General features: G+C 39.8%; 1 protein-coding gene across 8 annotated transcripts in view; it reads right to left on the reverse strand.

Annotated features, from left to right (window-relative positions):
• ARFIP1 (ARF interacting protein 1) overlaps nucleotides 1-27,814 on the reverse strand; it is a 127,854-nt gene that overhangs the window by 74,284 nt on the left and 25,756 nt on the right. For all 8 annotated transcript variants that reach the window (XM_020895787.2, XM_020895788.2, XM_020895792.2 and 5 more), the window contains one exon: nucleotides 7,659-7,760. In XM_020895787.2, the coding sequence (XP_020751446.1) occupies nucleotides 7,659-7,751 (93 nt within the window). In that variant the 5' untranslated portion in view covers nucleotides 7,752-7,760. The remainder of the gene's footprint in view (nucleotides 1-7,658; nucleotides 7,761-27,814) is intronic.

Here is a 27,814-nt window from a genome sequence, read left to right on the forward strand (position 1 = left end):
ATTTTTCAGATAACGTAGAAACATTCATCACACACTATTCAAACTCCAAGGTAGGATGACTGAGGTAGAAAATATGCTAAATTTAAGTCAAACTAAAATTCAATCTTTTATTGAAAAATTACTGTGATCCATAAGCTGTATAGTGTGCATATACTGTCTCTGTCCTAAATGTAATTGCAAGCTCTTGGGAAAAGCAGATACATAAATGGACAGTCACATTATTAAGGTGAGGAGGGGAAACATGTTCAAAACGGGCTCTTATAATTCCTATTCTTCTATTCTTTCTCAAGTCTTTAGGCTGCTAAAGTATATTATCCAAACTGGTAAGCATAGGGGAATGGAGAAGCAATTTAACAAAACAACAGCAAAAAGAGTAAAAGAAAAATAACAATAAAAACTTCTGAAACAATAGAATTTCCAGCAGCAACAACAACGACGATGATGCATGCTGGAAAATTAAGGACACAGGATGTGTCCAGTCTAAAAGTATATTTCTTCCTGTTGTTCCAGGGAACTCTTGAAACTGTGTTTCTAGTTCTCATTCTAATATTTGTTCATCCATTCACCAAACATCTAATGAAAGCCTGATTATCAATTACATGTAGCATTGCTGCCAGGCCCTGGAGATAAGGTAATGAACGAACATTCCTGACAACACTGTACTTATAGCCAATCACGTAAGTTTTTGGTATAGCTAGTCAACGTAGGCAATTCCATCGTAACCTCAGGGCCCCTTTTCCTCAGCTGTAAACTAAAGTAGTGAGATCCAGGGATCTTCGAGGTACTTCTGTTGAATTAACATTCTGTGATTTAACTCAAAATTTGTAGACCAGGAATATTTAAGATATAGGGAACCCAAAGATCCACAGACAGAATTCAAGTGATCCTAAACTACTTGAAATTGAACACAAGATTTGGCAGTTTGGTATACATGTACGTTTTTCTAGAGACAAGATCCATAGGTGGAAAAAGGTAATTAGGAATTTTAGTTTGGGGCCTACCAGAGGAAAAGTTTTATTTTAGCTAAGGTAATTTTTCTAAATCTGCCAAATATAACTTAATTCACAAGAAGTTTCCATTTAACTCACAAGGTGCTAATATTTGCTTCTTAAAACTCATGGTACAAATTGCACATTTCTAACCTAATATTTTGACTAGCACTATAGGACTGATGCTGAAGCTGAAGCTCCAGTATTTTGGTCATCTGATACAAACAGCTGACTCACTGGAAAAGTCCCTAATGCTGGGAAAGATGGAAGGCAGAAGAAGAGGGCATCAGAGGATGAGATGGCTGGATGGCATCACCGATGCAATGGACATGAACTTGGACAAACTTCAGGAGATGGTGAGGGAGAGGGAGGCCTGGCGTGCTGCAGTCCATGGGGTCGCAAAGAGTTGGACACGACTGGGTGACTGAACAACAATATGAAAGAATAAATTAAAAATAACATATAGCTTTAAGTACAAGAATAATTTGTATTCTTTAGAGATTAAAGTTTACACTACTCTTGAAAAAATACCAACTGCTTTTTAATTTAGAAGCAAAAATAGTTCTGCTGTAAAGAACTGCAATAATACTAAGATGATTATCTTCTTCTCTCTTCACATAGCTGCTGCCCCTCTAAGACAAGTAACAAACCTTGAAGCATTAACAGATGTTAAGCTGCTGCCAGGGAACTTCTAGGGCAAATTCTCCCATTATATCCTCTATTTCAAGGTGAATGTTGAGGTAAAGTCCACCAGGGCCTCTCAGAGTAGGAGAATAAGAAGGGAAATCAAATGAAAAAATGAAACAGTGGCAATTAGACACAGAAAGAACAGAAGCATTTACACTCTCACAGCCTGGACCACAGTGACACCAACTGGCCAGCCAAGTTATGACAACTTTTTGGCTCGGATGGTAAAGAATCTGCCTGCAATTCAGAAGACCCAGATTCGATCCCTGGGTCAGGAAGAGCCCCTGGAGGAGGGAATGGCTACCCATTCCAGTATTCTTGCCTGGAGAATTCCATGGACAGAGAAGCCTGGCAGGCTACAGTCCATGGGGTCGTGGAGTCAGACACAACTGAGCAACTAACACGTTCATATCATATATATATATATATATATATATATATATATATAATTTTTATAAGACTTAATACTTTTTAAAGTGTAATATGCATTAAATAAAAGCCATTATGATTTATTTCATTTTTTATCAATTGTTAAAATTGAAGGATAGTTTATCTACACTGTTGTGAGTTATATAATTTTGGACATCAAGTATGTATAAAAGATGTATATTAGTAAAATGTTTTTAAAACTAGAAAACTCTAGTTATGAGGTAGTTTTTCATACAATCCCTTTACTAGTCTACATAATGCTAAACAATATTTAATACATTATACACACTTACTTTCTCTATGAACTTTTATCTATTTGAAAACAGAAACATGAATTTGATGTTAAATATTGATACAATTTCCCTTTTATTGCTCAGGAAAATAAAGGAGTGTGCCAAAATGTTGGCAAATATATGCCTAACAGATCTTGAGTATAATTTATTTAAAAAAGTCAAAAGATGCTATTGAAATACTGTTTTCACTCATAGTAAAAGGGATCATAGAGGTGATTTTTATTTCAAAATATTAAATATGTAAGAAATTCTCATGATACATTTTTTCTTTCATAAGAGAAGGTACAAAGAGAAACAAGCTTTAGGATGTTGAACTTCTTTATGGAGGTAAAGTGGGGTGTACTGGTTGACTGAATTATTGCTTCCAAGGAGTCTTGCCTACTGGTAAGTGAAGCGAAAGTGAACGTCACTCAGTTGCGTCCGACTCTTTGCAACCCTAGGGACTATGCGGTCCATGGAATTCTCCAGCCCAGAATACCAGAGTTGGTAGCTTTTCCCTTCTCCAGGGGATTTCCCAACACAGGGATCGAACCCAGGTCTCCCGCATTGCAGGTGGATTCTTTACCAGCTGAGTCACAGGGAAGCCTAAGAATAATGGAGTGGGTAGCCTATCCCTTCTCCAGTGGATCTTCCCGACCGAGGAATCGAACTGCGGTCTCCTGCACTGCAGGCATATTCTTTACCAACTGAGCTATGAGGGAAGAATTCTGTCTACTGGTAAAGTTCATATCTATTAAGAGGAGACTTCCAGGACAACATTTCCTTTTTTTCCTTCTCTATCCCTCAATAGAAAGTGAAACAACATTATAGGGGAATCTCCAAAAAGAGACATTAAGTAAGAAGTTAACCTATAAAGCAGCAAGTTAACTGGCTTTGACTACGTAAGCAAAGAATTTACACAGATATATGAGTTAATTCACTTCACTCTAAAAGAGTCTAAAATTAAAATCTGAAAGGATTAAAGAAAACTTATCAGTGATACTCAAAGGCAAATGAAGGTACTTAACTAAAGACTCATGAATAGGTTTAAGGTACAAAGTAACCCTGAAGAAGAAAGAAGCTAGAGGAATTACCAGGTACAAGGCTGATGCTACTATTTATTTCAGACTTAATTACTCTAGTAAGTGGGTAAGACAGTGTGGTATCACTGCAAGGATAGACAAAAAGACCAAGAAATAACACAGTTAGCCAAGTAATACAGCTACACATATATGATCACCTGATTAACAGCAAAGGCTGCTGTGTGGAGAAAGAATTCTATTTCAATAAACGATGCACATCACATGATATGCACGCGGGAAAAAACGAGCCTTGACTTCTACATGATGCCACACACACAGTTCAGGAGGGATCAGAGACCTGTGTGTGAGAAGTAAGACAGAGAAACTTCTAGAAGATGGAGTATCTTCATGATATGGGGACAGGCAAAGATACAAGGGTCACAAAAATCACTCAAGGGAGGGAAACACTAATAAACTGGACTGCATTAAAGTTAGTCTTTGGTCATCTAAAGATATCATTAATATAGTACAAAAGCTAGTTACAGACTGGAGGTAAACATCTGCAATACACACATCCATACAAATGACTTATGCCCAGAACATATAAAGAACTGCTACAAATGAACTAGAAAAAGGCATAACTTAACAGAAAACGAGCAAAGGACTTGAAAAGGTACTTCATAAAAGATAATATTCAAATGGTCAGTAAGAATCTGAAAATATGCTTGACGTCATTAGTCATCAAGGAGATGCATGTTAAAACTACGAGATAACTACTATGATTTCATCAGAATGGCAAAAACTTAAAAGTATGACAATACCAAAAACTGGTAATGATGTGGAACAACTAGAACATTTATTCACCGCTGGCAGGATTGTCAACTAATTTGATCATTTGGCAAACTAGTTGACAAAATCTACCAAAGCCAAATGTCATGTACACGTGACCTGCAATTCCACTCCAGGGTAAATACCCAACAGAAACAGGTGATCATGTACACTGAAAGACCTATACAAGAATGGCCACAGCAGCTTTATTCATAATAGGGGCAGACTGGAGACAATTTAGGCATCTCCTATGGCTGATTCATGCTGATGTTTGACAGAACAAACAATAAATTGTAAAGCAATTATCCTTCAATTAAAAAATAAATACATTAAAAAAAACAAACAAAAAAACCCACCAGAAACAAAAATAAATAAAAGAAAAACAAATAATAAATTTAAAAAACAAACAAACCGAATGGATAAACAAATTATGGCCTATTAACACACACTGTGGAGTATTAACACAATGGAAAACCGTATTACAACGAAAAAGAACTGGTGGTGGTTTAGTCGTTGTTGTGTCCCCGTCTTGCAAACCATGGACTATAGCCCACAAGACTCCTCTGTCCATGGGATCTTCCAGGCAACGATACTGGAGTGGTTTGCCATTTCCTTCTCCAGGGGAAAAGAATTAAATATTGCCAAAGCAACAACAACAATATTACAGATATAATGCTGGGTGAAAGTCAGTCAGAAAAGAGTACACTTTGTATAATCCATTTACATGCAGTTCAAGAGGAGTCAAAAGCAATCACTGATGACAGAATGAAGACAGCAGGAATTACTCTAGAAGGGAGGAGATGTATCGCCTAGAAGAGGGTAAGGGGGCTGGGAAAGACCTGGAGATGGTCTACATCTTGATGTGGGTGGTAGTTCCGCTGAGCTGTACACTCAACATCTGTGCTTTTCACTATGTAAAAGCTATAGCTCAAAAAAAAAAAAAAAACAAAAACACCCCAAGCTAAAGATGGCAGGCGAATCTTCAAAACAACGCAGCATTTTGTATGTACTGCATTCTTAGATAAACAGTTTCATTAGACTGTCTATAAGAATATCAACTCTCTGGTGGCAGGTATTTCTGTCATTTTGTTGTGAACCAGGCCGTCATCTCTAGTGCCTGGTATACAACATACACTTAATATCTGCAGGATAACTTCACAAAAAGGAGCTGTTACCAAAAATAAGACAAAGCAATCATTAGCTAAAATCGTGGTATAATGAGTTATTTAATAGAATTTTATAAAGCTATTGGTAGAGTGTCTAATGATGGTAACTTGAGTTTCCTTAATATGCAAGTATATCTCAGTGCTTTCAAATACCAGAAAGACTAAAATATGAAGTGAAAATTTCCTCTGAGCGCTCAGAATTTCCACCTGCCAAGGCAGGATACACAAAAGATGACGGTTTGATCGCTGGGTTGGGACGATCCCCTGGAGAAGGAAATGGCCATTCTGGTGTTCTTGCCTAGGAAATACTGTGGACAGAGAAGCCTGGCAACCATGGGGTTGCAAGCAGTCGGACACCACTGAGTGACTGAGCACACACAGCTGATTTACAACGCTGTGTGAGTTTCAGGTGTTTCCGGTATACACATTCTGTCAGCACTCAGTACTGGCCCACGGATCCTTGCAAACCAAATTAAAACACCTGCAATTAAAATAAAAACACATCCGAAGCTTGAAGACACATCTGCTTCTTCTAAATGACTTGAGGCAAAAATAAGTGAAATAGAGTGGAATTTCCCAAAAGTCCATTAAAACGATCCATCTAAAACCAGAGGCAAGTTTCTCCCTACCCCTGACATTCAGCAATGTCTGGGTACATTTGTGCTTGTCAACTACTGGAGGGGCTACCGGCATCTACTAGGAAGAGCTCAGGGATACTGCTAACCACCCTACATGCACAGGCCAACCCTCCACAAAGGAATTTTTCTGGCCCCAAATGTCAATAATACTGGGAACAAGAAATTGTGATCTAAAATACCACCTTCTGGGGACTTCCCTGGTGGTCCAGTGGTTAAGAATCTGCCATTCAATGCAGGAGACATGAGTTCAATTCCTGGTCGGGGAACTAAGATCCATCACGCTGTGGGGCAAATAAGACCTTGCACCCCAACTAGAGAGCCTGTGGGCTGCAACCACAGAGCCCACACACAACCACAGAGCCCCGTACCATGACCACAGAGCCCCGTGCCATGACCACAGAGCCCCGTGCCATGACCACAGGGCCCACAAACAACCACAGGGCCCACACACAACCACAGGTTCCACGCACAACCACAGAGCCCTGTACCATGACCACAGAGCCCACGCACAACCACAGAGCCCCGTACCATAACCACAGAGCCCCGGGCCATGACCACAGAGCCCCGTGCCATGACCACAGAGCCCACACACCACCACAGGGCCCACACACCACCACAGAGCCCACGCCACGACCAGAGAGAAGCTGTAGTGCAGACCCAATGCAGCCAAAAATAAATATTTTTAAAAAATAAATTTTTAAAAATTAAAAATAAAATATTATCTTCTGTTAAACTAAAGAATTTTATTCTCAAATGTATGTAGTAAGAGTCCAATTTAAGCTGTAAAATAATTCAAGTATCTTTCAACCATTACTTTTTCAAGAATATGAAAACTGTATTTTTAACGTTATTTAACGTTGTACACATGTCAAGTGTTTGACACATGTGTCAAAAAAGAATGTTTAACGGAAATATCTCCAGAAATAACTAACATCACTATCATTTCTAGGACTATATTAAGCATATTACTTATTTTAATCTCATTTAATATTAACATCACCATAAAAATAAAATTCTCATTTAGAGAGATTAGAATAAGTAAATATCTGCCCAAGGTTACATTGCTAGGAAAGGCATGCTGAAATTTGAACCTACATTATCTCTAAACCCATGGTGTTTCCATTTAAATGCATTAAATTTCAATTTCGAATGAGAGACACATTGAAATTAAACAGATTCCAAGTTTCATTTTCCACTGAGTCAAATATGTCACTCTAGAAAGTAAACAGCAAAATGAAGAGGCACCTACATAGGAATTATATACTAAGAAAAGAGACCAACATTTTAAAGGATAATCTATTAGTTAGTATTTTTTCTTATCACAAGTAGAATGAAGTAGTTTTTTTAAAAAGTTATATGCCAAAATCATTAGATGCACTCTTGCTCTGATTATATAATAAAATTACAGATAGCAACATCAAAGCCTAAATGCTTTACTAGCCAGAAGCTTATTCTGGACAAATTACTAACATGACCCACCTAGTCATCCCTCCATAATAACATTAGCTTCCAGAATATATTCAATCTAAGAACACATTCCTATATTATGAATAAACTCTATTACTCTCATCTCAGCACCTAAGGGCTTATCATGATTCTTTGTATTGAGAGACAGAAGTGTTCTTACCCTATTAAAGCCATGTTCATGAGAGTCGTCAACTTCCCCATTACTAGTCACTGGGATTTCTGCTGCTGAATTTTTTGGAGATTCTTGAGCCATGGTAGACTCCTAAAAAAAAGAGGAAAGACACAGTCATAAGTAACACCAAATCGTAACAGGTAAATATTCAAAAGACTATATTCATGTTTATAGCACACAAAAGCCACCATTATAGCCTACACCCTTATATAATAGACATGATACCAATATAATAAAAACACATTTGGCTTTTAAAACTGCATTCAACTTAGATTTCTTGATCTTATTGTAGGTACCTTATTGTAGGTGCCTGGGGGCAAACGACACAGAAATTTTTTTAAATGAAAATAATGCATAGTATTACTGAAAATGGGCCTCCCTGGAAGCTCAGAGGGTAAAGAGTGTGCCTGCAATGCGGGACACTGGAATTCGATCCCTGGCTCAGGAAGATCTCCTGGAGAAGATCCTTCTATTCTTGCCTAGAGAATTCCATAGACAGAGGAGCCTGCCAGGCTATAGTCCATGGGGTTGCAAAGTGTCAGACATGACTGAGTGACTAAACACATTACTGAAAATAGTTTTAACCTTACAGAGTCCCTGAAAGATTCTTGGATCTACAGACCACACTTTGAAAAACACTGGTATGGACAAATTTTAAAAGGGCTTCCCAGGTGGTGCTAATGGTAAGACACGGTTCGATCCCTGGATCAGGAAGATCCCCTGAAGAAGGGGATGGCAACCCACTCCAGTATTCTTGTCTGGAGAATCCCAATGACAGAGGAGCCTGGTGGGCTGCAGGCCATAGTGTCACAAGAGTCAGACACAACTGAAGCGACTTAGTAAGCTAGCACAGACAGACAAATTTAACCAACACAGTGAAACTTGTTATGTGCAAGGCACTAGATTCTACAGAATATAAAAAACAAGGCAGTCACTGCTCTAGGGAAAAGAACCACTGATTCAGTGTGGGAGACTGACTGGACTCTTCAGTAAACACCTAGGACACTTAAGTATCTGTCCCTTTTTCTTGAGGATCCTCTGAAACTTTTGGAATAGCTATAGATTACATAAATCCTACGGTCTTCCTAGGCCAGATTTCTATTTCTTGGCAGCTCTAGAAATGTTCTTTCAACAGATCCTCTTTTAGATTAATTACACTTCTACTCCTTATACAAACCTCTTTCTTTACCATGACAAATTTTATATTAATACATAATAATGTTCCTAATGTCTGACACAAAACTGAATAGACTATCTCTAGATCTTTGTATCCCCAGGGCAACAGAACACAGATCTAAGCAAATGAATCCATTCCCTCAGGTCAGGTCCCTGAGGACAGAGGCCGTCAGAGCCACCGCTGCATCATCAGACTGGCCCAGGGTCTGACCAGCAAGGGGTTCTTAACCAGTGCTTACTGAATGAAAAGGACATGAGTCACATCAAGTCTGACTCACAGTTACCAAGGTGTTAGGAGTGATCATTACACACTCAGGCTCCACACTCACTCCCTGGCCCCATGGAGCATGCAGCCATATGCTTGTTTGTTACTTCTTAAGAACATCACTGCAGGAAGACAAACTAATGAGAAACGTCTGTCTGAAGTAGCAAAACCAAAAAAAATACTGAATTATCTAGTACCTCAAAATCCCTGTACTTAATTACTTGGCAACAGTTTCAATAAAAGACTTAAAATGTCAAACTGAAATCCTAATTGGTTAAGCCAATGAAAGAAGAACTTTTATAATAATGTCAAATCCTATTAATATCACATAAACATTTCTCAGAAAACTTAGTTTTCTTCCTTGCATTCTTCCTTGCATTCTTAAAATATCTTATAAAAAGTACTGGCTTAAAAAATGCCATATTTCAGAGTCTATCATTCCACAGGCTCAAAACTAGTGACAGAATTAATAAACTGAACATCTCATGTAAGCCTTGAAAATTGAAAAAAAAGAAATTTCAGAGAGAATATTTCAAAAAGTTGAAGGCGGGAAAACGAGACATCCCTCTGCTTCAGGCTGGATTCTGGGGAAGTCTCTGAACGCGTGGGCTTACTGTAGAGCCCCCACTAACGTGAGTGAGGGCAGTGAGACTCGACAGAGCTGCAGTGCTGTTACAAGGCTCGGCCCATCCTACGCAGAGCACGAAGCTGAGGCTCTTTAAGTTGCTCCAAGTTAAGGCAACGGGACCAGGCCTTTGAACCCTCACACCCATACCCGATTATTAGACGCAAGCTCTCTGCTAGGGAGGGGTGTAACTGTGGACAATGCAGCTCTCTTGCGCAGAGGCAATTCCTGGAGAGACTCAGCTATGAGCCCTCAGCAGGCACCACTCCTGGAGGAGGGCCCTGGTCCTGAAGCAGGCGACTGAGTCCCTCATCATGGCATCCACTGTATCTTCCTTATGATTATTCTAAAGCAGTATCTACTTTAAAAGGATTTGAAATGTCTTATTTAAATTATATTTGGCTACCTTTATGCATGTATGAAGCCTGGCATGCTGCAGTCCATGGGGTCACCAAGAGTCGGACACGATGGAGTGAGTGAACTGAACTGAATGCATGTATTTGCGGACGTTCACTGATCTCTAATAAGAGAAACTGCCTCTTTCACAGTCCCCAGTTAAGAGGTGGCCACTGACTGAGCCAAAGCAGAATCCTTGACACAAGGCCTTGCAATTCACAGGTATGACAATAGGGCCTGGTTAGAAAATCACTGCCAATACAGAAAAGAGGAATTTCCTGAGCCATTCAACCTCTTTATGAAGGTCTAAACTGGGGACACTGAGCGAATCAACCAATTAGGGTAAATAAAGACAAATAAAAGTGCAATAAGAGCAAAGAGTAGAATTATACTGATGAAAAGTCACAGCTTAAAAATTCACAAACTCTACTTGACAAGTGTTAGCAAACTTGTCAAAGTTTGCTGACAAAGTGTTATCTGTGTCTAGATCTTTTGTTTCTAAATTATGACCTTATAATCATAATAAACTTTGCTTTTATATTCTTTTTTATTGTGGTAAAAAATGCATAACATAAAATTTACCCTTTTATAACCATTTCTAAAGGCATAGTTCAGCAGGGTTACATATATTTACACTGTTGTGTAATCAATCTCCAGAATTTTTCCATGTTGAGAACTGAAACTTTATACCACTACAGCAATGACTCCGTTTCCATCATCCTCCAACTCCCCTACGACCCTTGGTAAGCATCATGCTACTTTCTGTTTCTGTGAGCTGGATTGCTCTAGATACCTCACATCAATGCAATCATAGTATTTGACTTTTTGTGAGTGGCTTACTTCTTTACATGATGTCCTCAAGATTCATCCATATTGGACATGTGTCAAAATTTCCTTTCTTTTTAAGGTTGAATAATAATCCGTTGTATATACTGTTGTAGTTAAGTTGCTAAGTCGTATTTGACTCTTTGCAACCCCCATGGACTGCAGCACACCAGGCTTCCCTGTCCTCCACCATCTATCTCCCAGAGTTTGCTCAGGTTGATGTCCACTGCATGTATTTACCACATTTATTTCAGTTCACTGATGGACATTTAGGTTGCTTCCATTTCTTGGCTATTATGAATAGTGCTGCTATTGCTGCTATGAACATGGGTGTGGATGTAGCTCTTCAAGATCTTGCTTTCAATTCTTCTGGAAATATACCCCAAAGTGGGACTGCTAGACCACAGGGTAACTCAAAAACAGAGCAGGACTCTGTCTGTGGTCCTTGCCCCTCCGTCCCATGTCCTTTGCCTGCCTTTTGTCTGTGGAAAACTTTAGTTGAAAAATAAGCTTAATCAGAGAAACGAGAAATGCAGAAACAAAGGAAAACAGTCAAGGGAGAACAATAATAACAATAATGTAGCCATTATGCACAGTCAAAGACTCTCAGCTCCTTCTAAAGGACTAGAGACGATATCCTGAGCCGCATCGTGTGAGCTATCCTATAGATACTGAAATCCCAGGTCAAAAAAGCTAGCCGTGTGATGACCAGACTGTATTCGACATAAACAGCCACAATTCTGAGAGCTGGCCTCAAAGAAATGAGAACAAATGGACCTTGGAACTGAAGATTAACTGTACCTAAAACAATCAAAATGACACTGGTCAGACCACCGATGGCCAATCTGAAGATGAGTGTCAGAGATGACTGTTTGGTGTCCGCATGTAGGCGCCCCCTCCCCTCATTTCTGTCTATAAAGGCTCTTGCCCCACCGACTGCCAGTAGGGGGGAGTCAGCCTTTGGACAGATGTCCATCCTCCCAGCCAGTTGCCAGCATCTGAATTAAAGCAAACTTTCCTTTTCACCAACCTAGCCTGTTTATTGGCTTTTCAGTGACAAGCAGCTAGAACCCAAACTCTTCTAGTAACAAGTTTATTTTTAATGTTTTTAGGAAACACTATACTATTTTCCATAATGGTTTCACCATTTTATATTCCTACCAACAGTGCATAAAGGCTCTAGTTTCTTCACATCCTTACCAATAATTGTTATTTACATTTTTAAAATAGTAACCATCCTAACAAGTGTGAGGAGATATCTCATTGTGGTTCTGATTTGCATTTCCCTAATGATTAGTGGACATGGAACAACAGACTGGTTCCAAATAGGAAAAGGAATACGTCAAGGCTGTATATTGTCACCCTGCTTATTTACCTTCTATGCAGAGTACATCATGAGAAACGCTGGGCTGGAAGAAGCACAAGCTGGAATCAAGATTGCTGGGAGAAATATCAATAACCTCAGATATGCAGATGACACCACCCTTATGGCAGAAAGTGAAGAAGAACTAAAGAGTCTCTCGATGAAAGTGAAAGAGGAGAATGAAAAAGTTGGCTTAAAGCTCAACATTCAGAAAACAAAGATCATGGCATCTGGTCCCATCACTTCATGACAAATAGATGGGGAAACAGTGGAAACAGTGACAGACTTTATATTTTTGGGTTCCAAAATCACTGCAGATGGTGACTGCTGCCATGAAATTAAAAGACGCTTACTCCTTGGAAGGAAAGTTATGACCAACCTAGACAGCACATTAAAAAGCAGAGACATTACTTGTCAACAAAGGTCCATCTAGTCAAGGCTATGGTTTTTCCAGTGGTCTTGTATGGATGTGACAGTTGGACTATAAAGAAAGCTGAGTGTTGAAGAATTGATGATTTTGAACTGTGGTGTTGGAGAAGACTCTTCAGAGACCCTTGGACTGTAAGGAGATCCAACCAGTCCATCCTAAAGGAGATCAGTCCTGGGTGTTCATTGGAAGGACTGATGTTGAAGCTGCAACTCCAGTACTTTGGCCACCTGATATGAAGAGCTGACTCATTTGAAAAGACCCTGGTGCTGGGAAAGATTGAGGGCAGGAGGAGAAGGGGACAACAGAGGATGAGATGGTTGGATGGCATCACCGACTCAATGGACATGGGTTTGGATGGACTCCAGGAGTTGGTGAAGGACAGGGAGGCCTGGCATGCTGCGGTTCATGGGGTCACACAAAGAGTCGGCCATGAGTGAGTGACTGAACTGAATGATTAGTGATGTTGAACACTTTTTCATATGTTTGTTGGCAATTTATGTATTATCTTTGAAGAAATGTCTATTCAAGTCTTTATTCCATATTTTAATTGGGTTATTTGTGTTTTACTTGTTGACTTTTAGGAGTTTTTTACATATTCTGGATATTAACCTCAGAAGATGTATAGTTTGTAAATATTCTCTCTCAATTCTGCAAGCTACCTTTTTACTCTGTGATTGTTTATATGTTTTGATGGATATAAATTATTTGATGTATAAGAAGGTTTTAGTTTAGATGTAGTTCAATTTGTCTATTTGTGCTTTTGTTGCTAGTGCTTTTGATGTCATGTTCAGGAAATCTTTGCCAAATCTACTATCATAAGCTTTTCATCTCCAGGCTCAGCTTCTCCAGGAACAGGAAACAGTTTCAGGGCCGGGAGAAGAGAAAGAAATGTCAGAGAGGCAGCAAGGACACATGAAGCATTGAAGACAGCAGCAAGAATTCTGGATTTTATTCTCAGTGAAATGAGAAACCACTGAAGGGTTCTGAACTTAAGAGTGAAATGATCTGACTTACATTTAAGGATCACTCTTTTCCTACTGTGGTGCACTAAACTGTAAGTGAGCAAAAGGCAGAAGCAGGGAGAATAACTTTACGGAATAATCTAGGCAAGAGATAATGGTAGCTTGGAGTAGGGTGACAGTGGCTGAGGAGGTAAGAAGTGGTCAGATTCTAGACATATTCTGAAGGTAGAACAAACTGGAACTCCTTACAGACAGGTGAGAGATGGGAAAAAGAGAGGTCAAGGACAACTGCAAAGGTTTCTGGCCTGAGCAGCTGTTAAAGTGGAATTGCTATTAACAGCACTAGGCAAGAATCAGGGTGGAGCACAAGGTAGAAAAAAATAGCTAGAGTTTAGATTAGGATATATTACGGTTTGTATAGATAAGGGTGCTGGGCTTTTGGGTACATGAGCTTGAAGTCCAGAAGAAAGCTTGAAGTTGGGGATAAGAAATTTATAAGTCACGGGTGTTGTAGATGGCATTTAAATTCTTGGACTGCATAAGATTACCTAGATCAGGGGTCAGCGAGCATTTTCTATAAAGTGCCAAATGGCAAACACTATAGGCTTTTGTGAGCCTACACAACTACTCAACTCTGCTGTCAACTCTGATGTTGTAGCCCAAAGCAGCCAAAGAAAATACGTAAGTGACTAGGCATGGATTCGGGACTCTCACGTGGCTCAGCAGTAAAGAATCTGCCTGCCAATGCAGGAGCCACACGAGACGCGGGTTTGATCCCTGGATTGGGAAGATCCCTTGAAGGAGGAAATGGCAGCCCACTCCAGTGTTCTTGCCTGGAGAATCCCATGGACAGAGGCAGCTGGCGGGCTGCAGTCCATATGGTCACAAAGATCTGGACACAGCTGAGTGACTGAGCACACATGCACGCGTTTGGCTTGACTTTTGATCTAGAAAGTCAATGCAGATAGAAGAGAGAGCTTAGCAAAGTGAGTTCTAGGACACTTCAGTATTCGGACATGGGAGGAACTAGCAAAGGAAACTTACAAGAGATGGCAGGGAAGCAGGGCAGGAGGAAAAACCACAACAGGCGGCTTCCAAGGACGGGTAAAAAAGAAGGCAGGGTTTTGTTTCTGGAACTATGCTAAACCCCCCCACCCTGCAGAGAAAACAACTGCAAAAGCTGAACACAATTTAAAAAGCAATTATTTGAAGGCACTGGAGAGCAAAAAGCAGCACTCTAGTGGAGAGTGCATGCTTGAAGGGGAGACAGGGAGCTATGTGAGGAAGTTTCTATTTCTTTGGCTTGCAGACAAAAACTAAATTCTATCCATGCCATGCACCCAGCAGCTGCCAGGGCATCCAGTGGAAAACTAGTCCTTTTCAGTTGGGGAAAAGTTAGGCTGACAAAAGTAAAAGGAAGCGGGTAATACTGAAAAAGAAAGGCCCATAAAGGGGATTCCCAAACTCTGTCTACTCACATCTCTAACCCCTCAATGTACCTGCACAGACAAGAAACTGAGTTTGTAATGCAAGCCCAGCCAAGAAAACTAGCAACCAAAACAAAGGAAGTGATACTGGAAAGAATAAGAGAATCTCCGATCTTCGCATCTTAATGTTCAAAATGTTCAGGATACAACTCAAAATTACCAGATATATAATGAACCAAGAAAATGACACAGGATTCCCAGGAGAAAAGAAAAATAATTTAGTCTGGCTCTGATATGAAGCAGAGATGGGAACTGACACAGATTCAAACAAAGCTACAGTGCCTGCAAATAAGTGAAACATTTTCAATGAATCAAAAATCTCAGTGAAAAAAATAGGAATCCTCTCAGTACAGTGAAAATGAAGCAAATGGATTCTATTATAGAATTGAAAACCACAATTTTTCAAAGAAAAAAATCACTAGATGGATCTAGCCAAATGAAGATGACATACAAAACAGTAAGTAAAACTAAATAAATATAAATTATCCAAGGTAGAGAGTAGAGCAAAAACAAAGATTAAAAGAAAAGCTTCATGGAACCATAAGACAGTATTAAATATTCCAACTTACGTGTAAGTAAAATGCTAAAAAGAAAAGAGTACAGAAAAAGTATTTAGAGAACTAATGGCCCAATTTTTTCCAAATCTGATGAAAGGCAAAAATTTATAGATGCAAGATATTTAATGAACAACATGCAGAATAAACACAAGGTACATCACAGTCAAACCTTTTAAAGATAAAGAGGTAACCTCAAAAGCAGCAAGAGGGAAAAAATATTACTATCAGAAACAAAATTCCAACCAATGGCTGATTTCTCATCAAGAACTGTAAATGCCAGAAGAGAGCAGAACACTGGTAAAAAGAACGCTGTCTACCTAGAACTCTATATCCAGGGAAAATATTAGGAATTACAGAGAGTACTAAGGGTATTTTCAAATAAAACTAAGAGAATTCATCACCAGCAGACCTGAACTATACAAAATGCTAAATGAAATTCCCCTGCTGAAGGGAAATAAAACCAGACAGAAAAAAATGAATGTTCAGAAAAGAATGAGAAAGAAATGAAATGGTAATTACCTGGGTAAACACAAAAACCATTTTGTTTTTACCGATTCATCTCAATTTCTTTATAAACCATATAACTGCTTAAAGCAAATGTTGATAACATCATTTCTGTGGTTTACAATGTACCCAGATGTAACATATATAAAACAAGTATATCAAAGAACAAGAAGGGAGGTAAGGGAAATACTGACTGGTTGGCAAAGACCCTGATGCTGGGAAAGATTGTAGGCAGAAGGAGAAGAGGGCAACAGAGGATAAGATGGTTGGATGGCATCACTGATTCAATGGTACTGAACTTGGGCAAACTTTGGTAGATGATGAGTGACAGGGAAGCCTGGCATGCTGCAGTCCATGGGGTCGCGTGACTTAACGATTGAACAACAAAAGGGAAATACAGACCTAAAAGGTTACAAACTTCCGTTTTAAGAGAAAAGCAGTACATTATTAATTGTAAGTGAAATATGAAAAGTTTAATGTATACACTATAATCATTATCGCGAGCCCTGTCCTGTGGCTTGCAGGATCTTAGTTCCCTGTCCAAGACTGAACCCAGACCGGTGGCAGTGAAAGCACAGAGTTCTAATTGCTGGACCACCAGGGAATTCCCTGAATATAGGTGTATATATACATATTTTTAACAATCCTACTATATTCTATCTACAAGAGATGCACTTTAAAGACAAAGGTATAAATATTACAGATTGAAAATAAATAGATAAACAAAGATACACCACACAAAGAGTAGGCATAAGAAAGGTGGCACAGTTTTATTATTAATAATATCTGATAAAATAGTTTAATAGTTTAAAAAAGTATTACTGGAGATAAAGAGGGTAGTATCACTCTGATATTTCATAATGATAAAATGATCAATTCACTAGGAATACAAAACAATCACAAATGTGCATGTTGGTTCCAATAACAGAGCTTCAAAATAAATGAAATAAACATTGACAGAATCAAAAGGAGAAACAGAACTCCACAATCATAGTTGGAGACTTTACCATCACTCTTATAGCAACTGACAGAACTAGACAGAGAAAACCAGCATAAACACATAAGATCTGAACACCATCAACCACTCTGATACTTATAGAATAGGAAACAATAATGGCAGAATATACATTATTTTCATGTGAACATGCTGTGTTCAGCAAAACAGATCATATTTTAGGCCATAAAATATAACTCAATAAATTTTAGAAGACTGAAACCATATAAAGAATGTTCTATGACCACAGAGAAACTTAATTACAATCGACTCACACAAGAGATGCAGAGGCCTTCCCCAAATTTGGAAACTAAACAACGTATCTAAAACATTAATATGAAAAAGAAGAAATCACAAGAGAAAGAAAATATTTTTTAACTGAATGAAAATGAAAATGCAGGGGAGGGGGGAGAAAAAAAAAAGAAAGAAAATGAAAATGTACCGCAGCAGTATTTGTGGGATGCACCTAAAGAAGCAATGCTGAGAGAAATTTATAGCTTTAAATGCCAATATCTGAATAGAAGATCTTAAACCAACACTCTAAGATTGTACCTTAAGAAAATAGAAAACAAGCAAATTAAACGTAAGATATAGGAAGGAAATAATAAAGATCAAAAATCATGGAAATAAGATGTAGGAAGTAGAAAACCTGGCTCCTATACTTGATAAAGCTTAAGTTCAAGAAAAACAAAAGCAGATGAACTGTTGCAGATAAAAGAAGACAAGAGAAAAGACAGCTGTATACAATATATATTATAGACTGGATCACAAAACAGGAAAAAAAATAGCTGTAAAGGATATTATTGGAACAACTGTGGATTAAATAATAGTACTGTATCAATTTCCTTAATAATTTTCTAATTTTGGTCAAAGTACTGAGATTATATAAGAGAAAATTCTTGTTCTTAGGAACAAATGGACATAATGTCTGCAAACCACTCTCAAACGGTTCAAAAGAGAAGAAACTCTGTATTTAAAGAGAAAATGTTAAAGTAAATGGGACAAAACAATGTTGAATCTGGGTAAAGAGTTTAATTTTTTGTATGAAATTTTATCAAAATTAGGTTTTAAAAATAAAAATGACAAGGAGGCTAGAAAAGTGAGATCATATTGGACTTTACAAATGCTAGACCAAGAACTGAACTTCTCCTAAAAGAGATATAGAGAGAGATGTAGAAAAATCTGATCAATTTATTTTAGAGAACAGCCTGCCAGGAAGTTAGACTGAAGGGAAAGAAGGGAAGACCAGAAGTAGAAAACCACTTAGGAAGCATTTTACAGTGTGAGTAAGAAATAATAAAGATCTACTTAAGGCTGTGGGAATAGAAAAGGTGAATTCCTTTTTGAGAATTCTTTAGGAGGTAAAGTAAGAGCTTTACAGAGTGACTAGATTGTGGGGGATCAAGAGTAGTGGAGAAATGGAGGGTAACCCAGGCCTTCTCCCTGCTCCATACCCAATTTTTGGCTTGGGCAATGAGAAAGACAAACATGTTACTCACTAAAGGGTACAGCAAAGTCCTGAGAGGCACAGAATGTTTTATTCAAAAATGCCAATGACTTTCAACCCTCTCTGCATCCTAGAATTACCTGGGGAACTTTAAGTTTGAAAAGTTCACCAGGTGATTCTAAAGTGTAGCTAATGAGAACTACTGCTATAAGCATGCACTAGACTCTTTAAGCAAACATAAAATTTCAGTATTAGGAAAGATATACAAGTCATTTGTGTCTGACTCTTTGGGACCCTGTGGACTGTAGCCCACCAGGCCCCTCTGTCCATGGAATTCTCCATGCAAGAATACGGGAGTGGGTAGCAATTCCTTTCTCCAGGGGATCATTCTGAACCAGGAAAAGAACCTGGGTCTTCTGCATTTCAGGCGGATTCTTTACCATCTGAGTCATGGGGACAGCCCTGTCATTCAGTTTAATTCATCATGCAGATTAAGACCACAGATCAGAACACTACTTAACACCCATTAGAATGGCCAAATTTAGAAAGACTGACAAAATTAAGTGTTAGCAAGTATGTAGGTTCTCATACATTGTTCGTACAAGTAAAATTTGGCAAAATCACTTTGAAAACTTTCTGGCAATACTATTAAACATATGTCTACTCTACAACCCAGAAAATTTACTCCTAGGGAACATACCTGCGAAATATAGTGCATTTGTCCATCATAAAACAAGTACAAGACTATTCACAGCAGCTTTATCCATAATACAGCTTAAAACTGGAAACTCAAATGTCCATCAACAGTAGAACAGATTAAGAAACTGTAGTATAATCAAACAATGGAACACTATACTACACAGCAATAAAATAGTACTGCTGCTACTAAAAACAGAAAATATTCTTACAGACCATGTTGAACCACCGCAGCCAGACCCAAAGAGTATATACTATATGATTCGATTCAAAAGGAAAACCAATAAGGTATGATGATGGTAGGCAGGACAGTAGTTATCTTGGGGTGGGGACTTCTGCTTTCGTTTCTGCGTTGTAAGGAGCTTGGAAATCACCATCTTATTCTAACAAGTACGCTGAACACACTAAAAAAGTCAAGAAGTCTTCTTGGATTCATAGAAGAGGGGAGGACACAGGGTACAAAGTTGGAGGGAGTCAAATGCAAAGGGTCATGACTTACTAGAACAAAACCAGTGGAAACCGCCTCAGTAACCAGTGCTGTGGTAGGAAAATCTGAACCGTAATCAGTGAGTTGCTGGAGCCTCAGCGTGGACAACTCTTGAGAGTTAGAGACTCCAGAGGAACCCAGTCAAAAGCAAGGCCCCACAATATTAGTATTGCTTTCAAGAGCGGGACCAGGTTACCCCAGGAAATATCACAGGAAAACTCCCTCATCTTTCCAGCAAGTGGTGAGAACTGGAACCACTGTGAAACACACTAAGCAGCCCATCAGTCCATTCTTTCTTTTTTGGCTGTGCTGTGTCTTCGCTGCTGCATGCGGGCTCTCTAGTTGCAGAGTTTGGGCTCCTCATCGCAGTGGCTTCTTCTCTCTTCTGGAGCGCTGCTCCAGGGCCTGCGGGCTTCAGCAGTGTGGCACACAGGCTGAGCCGCTCCACACAGCAGGTGGAGCCTTCCCAGAACAGGGACTGAACCAGAGTCCCATGCACTGGCAGGAGAATTCTCATCCACTGCCCCACCAGGGAGGTCCCTAAGTACTCTATTCTTAACTAGGCATACCCTCAGGAGAAACCAGAACCTAGCCGGCTTGGGTATAACCAGCAGCTAACAGAGCTGAGCAGGGAACAGCCACACCCAGCACATTCTAGCTATCCTGAGCCACCTAAGCAGAGGAGAGAAAAACTGAGAAACACTCGAGAATTTCACAGTCCAGAGGCACAGGCTCACTAAAAGACTGGCACCTAATCATAGGATATATAATGCTCCCCTCCTTCTATACTTTATGGCCCACATTTACAGCAGGTCCTTTTACCCGATACATCATGTCTGATTAACAAGTAAAAATTACAAGGTCTACAAAAGGCAAAAAACACAATCTGAAGTCACAAAGCAAACATCACAATCAGAAATGGCACAGATGTTGGAATTACCAGACCAGGAACTTAAGACAGCTATGAGTAACATGGGCTTCCCTGGTGGTTCAGACGGCTGTGATGGATAAAGCAGACAGCGTGCACGAACAGCTGGACAACGCAGACAGAGATGTATAAACACTAAGAAAGAACCAAAAAGAAATGCTAGAGATAAAAATCGCTTATAACAGAAATGAAGACTGCTTTTGATGGGTTTATTAGTAGACTTCACAATGACTTTGGAGTAGGCAAATATTTTCTTAGGAAATGGAAAACAAACAATAAGAGAAACACTGATAGTATGGACTTCATCAAAATTAAAAATTTTTTTCAAAATGACACCATTTAAAAGATGAAAAAATGAGCTACAGATTGGGAGAAAATAGATGTAACACATGTATCTGAAAAACAACTGGTATTCAAAATAAGCTGTTGTTTAGTTGCTCAGTCATGTTTGGATTCTTTTGCGACCCCATGGACCATAGCCCACCAGGCTCCTCTGTCCATGGGATTTCCCAGGCAAGAATACTGGAGTGGGTTGCCATTTCCTTCTTCAGGAGATCTTCCCAACCCAGGGATTGAATCCTGAGTCTCCTGCATTGGCAGGCAGATTCCTTACCACTGAGCCACCAGGGAAGCCCCATTTAATATATATATATGTCTTATTTAAATAAATAAAATTCAAGAAGAAGACAAACAACCCAAATAAAATATGGACAAAACTTTAACAGGCACCTCACTAAAGAAAACAAATAAACGGTAAGTGCATGGAAGATGTTTAACATCACTAATCATCAAGGAAATACATTTAAAGCCACAAGAGACACAAGCATACACCCAATACAAGAGCTGAAGTTCAAAAAGGCTGACAGTACCAAGTATTGGTTAAAGAGTAGTACTGGAACTTGCATACACCGCTGGTGGTTTAGTTGCTAAGTCGTGTCCAACTCCCTGCGACCCCATGGACTGTAGTCTGCCAGGCTCCTCTGTCCATGGGACTCTCCAGGCAAGAATATTGGAGTGGGCTGCCATTTCCTTCTCCAATACACTGCTGGAGGAAATGTGAAAAACCACTTCACTTAGCAATTTCTTATGAAATTAAACATACACTTGATCATATAACTCAGTCATTCTACACCTAAGCATTTACCAGAAAAATAAAAACAAACATCCCAAAGAGACTTGTATATGTATATTCATAGCAGGCTTACTTATAAGAACCCAAAATGAGAAGAAAAAAATGTCCATCAACAGGTTAATAGATAAACAAACTATAGTTTATACTTATAATGGAATATTCCTCAGCAATAAAAAGGAGTGAATTACTGATGTATGCAATAGCTGTTGTTTAATCTCAGTATTCTGAGCCAAAAATCCAGACACACAAAAATACATATCAGAACTGTAGAACACAAAATTCTCATTTTTGTAGATGAAGAAGGGCTTCCCAGGTGCCCAGTGGTAAAGAATCCACCTCCCAGTGTAGGAGACACAAGAGATGGGGGTTCAAGCTTGGGGCTGGGAAGAGCCCCTGGAGAAGGGAAAGGCAACCCCCTCCAGTATTCTTGCCTGGGAAATCCCACGGATAGTGGAGCCTGGAGGCCTCAGTCCACAGTGTCACAGAGAGTCGGACACGACTGAACACCTGAGCACACACACAGAGCACATGAAACTAATGCATCAGGACAGACCAGCTCTCGCCTAGGGAGGAAGGTGGACACAGGAGGGGGGACTGCAAAAGGGCGCAAGAAACTTTGTATCTTGACTGAGGTTACGGTTTCCCAAATTTATACACTTGTCAAAACTCATCGAACTGTACATTTTAAACGAACACATTTTATCACAGGCAAAATTTACCTCAATAAAGTCAGCTTTTTATATGGTGAAATTCCATCCTACCACCTCTAATGGCAGAGGATCTGCTTTTCTTGAAAGCCCCAACTCCACCCCTAGGGAGACCACACCAGTCTGGTGGTGACAGGCTTCTGGTCCTGAATGTAACGTCCACCTACGTGCAAGGACTGACTTGCGGCTCTACAACCCAGCAGCAAATAAAGTTTACCAATTTTCCAAAACTGGTCTTCATGACAAAATTAAACTAGGCCAATACCCTCTCACTATAAAAATGCTGCAGAATCCTAAGTGTTATTTATAGACACATATTCCCTATTTGATCCAGAGTTTGAAAACTCACAAGTATTCTCCTCCAAGTGAATAAAAAAAATGGCAGAGCACTAAAAAAAAACCAAAAACCTCTCTGATCCTCAGATTCAGTGTCCCTCATCTTGGAGCTTTTGAAACAGCAACAGAGGCAATGAGTGGTTTACCAAGTTAGACTTGAGCCAAGTATTGAGTCTATATCTCATTCTTCTGGCTGCCTAGTCACAGTCCCCGTCTAATGTTGGGGAAAGCCTCCACATAAGGCTGGGGAAAGGCAGAAGCTGCTTCTTATTATACAAAAGCTTAAAATACCTGATAATCAAGCAAATGTCTACAGCCAGATTACTTGAGTTCAATCCCTAGCTTCTCCACATATTATGTAAACTTCATAAAAGTCCCAAAGTTCCTAAAATTTTCTTTCCTCATCAGCAAAATGATATTAGTACCTACCTTAGTTGTTGTAAGGCTAAAATGAAATATATATAAAGTACTTAGAGAAGTACCTGGCATACAATGAGTTCTACATAAGTTGCATTATTATTACTTGTTTCCCAAGCTCTAGGGCAACTGCCATGTGACCTGGGTGCTATGAAGGCACTTGCCCCAGACCTGAGATCAGAAACGAAAGACAGCAAGAGGAATGATAAGAACTCACGGTGGGGCAGCAGTAACTGGTGAGACCAACCCGCCAGGCATGGGGCAGCACCAGTTACCACAGCTAGCACCCGGAGTCCTGGCAGTGCCAGCTGCCAAGCCCGGGGCTAAGCCACGGCAGCACAGTGCCCGCACCGAGGCTGTGCTGAACCAGGCCTCGGGGCGTACTCCCAGACACGGAACCTGGATTCTGGTTTTCCAATTTTCTTGTAAGTTACTTCAGATCCTCTTAGTAACTGTCTTTTCTATGTAAGTGACCTGGAATTGGTTTCATCTGCTTGCAACATAAGACACTGACAGCTGAACTACAAGAAGTGGACAAAATGGAAAAAAGTCAGGATATCTTTGCGAGTGCTTCTGAATATCAATGATAACTATGAAACACTCTAGAAACCTTTCAGAATGTTAGTGAATGAACTACCTATGAAACCTGTTTGATAGCTTCATGGTTCCCTAATTTGCCAGTAGTAACTGAATGCTGACCTTTATTAACTGCCTTCTATCAATCTATGCCAGGTGCCATGCTAATAAGCATATTACCTGAAATAGTTCCTTTAACATTTACAACTGCCCTGTGAAGTAGTTAATGTTACTTACTCAGTCGTGACCGACTCTTTGCGACCCATGGACTGTAGTCCTCTAGGCCTTGCTCATGGGATTCTCCAGGCAAGAATACTGGAGTCAGTAGCCATTTCCTTCTCCAGGAGGTCTTCCTGACCCAGGGACTGAACCCAGGTCTCCTGCATTGCAGGAGGATTCTTTATTGTCTGAGCTACAAGGGAAGCCCATGAGGCAGATAAGATTTTCCCAATTTAACAGTTAAGAAAACTGAGGACTAGGATAGTTAAAGGATTTAAATAATGTATCCTCTTGCAAATAAAGCCCTACAATGCAAACAATGAGTACTTACTATGTGTCAGGTACTGTTCTGTTTTTTCACATATTAACTGATTTAATTCTAATTGCTCAAAGTGCATTGTCTCCTTCAAAACCCACAAAACTCTCAAATTTGTACAGGTAAGAAAACAGATTAAGAAATCTGCTCAATGACATGCCGCTACCAAGCGATGAAATGGGATTAACACCTGGCACACTGGCTTCAAGAGGCCTTATTTTTAACCTCAACATCATACAGTCTCTCAAAAGCGACGGAAACACATCAACGGGTCATGCCAGCCAGTATATATGCTTTCAGACATTTGTGAGTCAAACGTACAATTGGCTTGATGCTGACCACTTGTACTGCTGTTTTCTCTATTTCCATATCATCCTACACAGTTAAGAGTAGCATTTGTCTTAATCTGATCCTTCACTTTCAACAATTCAAGACTGAAGCATAGTGCTGTCTTTTGCTAATACCAGAGCCCCAGGGACAGCTGCATCTAGGACTTCCTACTCCTAGTTGTGGGAGGCTGCAGAATTAAACTAGGATGTCTAGGATTCATGAGCTTCAAGATATGGAATAAGCCTCTTACTGCAAATAGCATCAGCCGCCAGAAACTATGGATGTTATTACTGATCCTGATAGCTCCCCCGTTATTAACTGGGGTCAATTTTAGTGCCCACCCCCACCTCCAGAGACATTTCTGTGTGTTAGGAGCTGGGGACGGTGTGCTACTGGCATCTTGAAAATACAGGGCAGGAATGTTGCCAGAGGTCCTATGATGCACAGGATAATGTCCCACAATAAAAAAACCTTATCATGAAATATGTCATATTGGTTAGGCCAGAAAATCCTGTAAATAGCCTGATGCTACATACTGCTTCTTATAATAGCAGGACTTATTGGTCTAATACATACTCACTTCATCAAATTACCCATGACATCTTTCACAGAAGTAGAACAAATAATCCTAAAATTATATTGAACCAGAATTGCCAGAGCAATTCTAAGGAAAAAAACAAAGCTGGAGGCATAACCTTTCCAGACTTCAGACGATACTACAAAGTCACAGTAATCAAAACAGTGTGGTATTGGGGGGAAAAAAACAAAACAGATATCTGGATCAATGGAACAGAACAAAGAGCCCAGAAACAAACCCATACACCTACAAGTCAATTAATCTTTAGCACAAAGGAGGCAAAAATACACAATGGGGAAAAGACAGTCTCTTCAGCAAATGGTACTGGGAAAGTTGGACAGCCTCAGGTAAATCAATGATGTTAAAACACACCCTCACACCACACACAAAATAAACTCAAAATGGCTTAAAGCAGTGGTCCCCAAACTTTTTGGCACCAGGGACTAATTTCACGGAAGACAATTTTTCCAGGGACCAGGCATGAGGGGGATGGTTTGGGGATGATTCAAGCACATTACATTTATTGTGCACTTTATATCTAATCTAAGGACACTGATCTGACAAGAGGTACTGGTCTGCAGTCTGGAAGCTGGGACCCCTGGCTTAAAGACTTAAAATATAAAACATGACACCATGGAACTCCTAGAAGAAAACATAGGTAAAACATTTTCTGCCATAAATTGTACAGACAAGTTTTTAGGTCAGCATCCGAAGGCAAAAGAAACAAAAGCAAAAATAAACAAATGGGACCTAAACAAAATAAGCTTTCACACAGCAAAAGAAACCACACACAAAAGGAAAAGACAACCTGTGAACTGGGAGAAAACATTGGCAAACGATGTGATTGATAAGGGCTTCAAACAGCTCATACAACTCAATAACCAAACAAACAAACAACCCAATCAAAAAATGGGGAGACACTTAAGTAGACACTTTTCCAAAGAAGACATACAGATGGCTAACAGGCACATGAAAAGATGCTAAGCATTGCTAATCACTAAAGAAATGCAAATCAAAAGCAGAAGGTAGCACCTCACACCAGTCAGAATGGTCATCAGGTGTACAAACAGGTGCTGGGGACAGCATGAAGGAGAGAGAGCCCTCCCGCACGGCTGCTGGGACTGTACGCTGGTGCAGCCACTATGGAAAACAGTATGAGTGCGTGCACGCTAAGTTGCTTCCGTCATGTCTGACTCTGCGACTCCATGGACTGTAACCTGCCGGGCTCCTCTGTCCATGGGATTCTCCAGGCAAGAATACTGGAGTGGGTTGCCATGCCCTCCTCCAGGGGACCTTCCCAACCCAAGGATCAAACCCAGGTCTCTTATGTCTCTTGCACTGGCAGGCGGGTTCTTTATCACTAGCACCAGATTATTTCAAAAACTAGAAACAGAACTGCCATATGATCCAGCAACCCCACTCCTGGGCACATATCTGGAGAAAACTAATTCAAAAAGATGCATGCATCCCAAATGCTCACAGCAGCACTACTTACAATAGCCAAGACATGGAAGCAACCTAAACGTCCATCAGCAGAGGAATGGGTAAAGACGGCGTGGTGCATGTGTGTGCACACACACACACACAGTGGGGTACTACACAGCCAGAGAAAAGGATGGAATAATGCCTTTGCAGCAACATGGACAGACCTAGAGAGAGTCATACTGAGTGAGTCAGTCAGAGGAAAACAAGTACTGTAAGATATCACTTATATGTGGAGTCTAAAGTACAACACAAATGAATGTGCTTACAAAAAAATAAGCAAATTCAAGACGTAGAAAACAAACTTAAGGTTATCAAAGGGGAAAGGGGGCGGGAGAGGATAAATGAGGAGTCTGTATTAGCAGATACAAACTGATATGTATAAAATAAATGACAAAGTCCTACTGTATCAGATAGGAAACTGTACTTAGTATCATGTAATAAAAGGAAACCCACTGCAGTATTCTCGTGTGGAGAGTCCCAGGGACAGAGGAGCCTGGCAGGCTATAGTCCATGGGATCACAAGAGTCAGATACGACTTAGCGACTAAACCACTACCACCAATAAATCATTTTGGAATAAAATATGAAAAAGCCTGTGTGTGTGTGTATGCATACAACTGGATCACTCTGCTGCACACCGGAAACACAGCATTATGAATCAACTGTACTGTAATTTTAAAAACACAACTTTAATGTCATAAACGTGATGCATTTCATAGCATAAGACCAACCGCACTGGGGGAGAATAACTCTGCCATGCCCTTCTTTGGTGAAGCCCTTAACACTATCCATCTCCAGCGAACTTTCTCAACACTATACTAGTCATAACATGGCTCACAAAACTGCAGACGGGGCTTCCCTAGTAGCGCATTTGGTTAAGAACCTGCCTGCCAATCAGGAGACCTGGG

This window comes from Odocoileus virginianus, chromosome 12, assembly GCF_023699985.2.
Source record: "Odocoileus virginianus isolate 20LAN1187 ecotype Illinois chromosome 12, Ovbor_1.2, whole genome shotgun sequence".
Classification (NCBI taxonomy): Eukaryota; Metazoa; Chordata; class Mammalia; order Artiodactyla; family Cervidae; genus Odocoileus; species Odocoileus virginianus.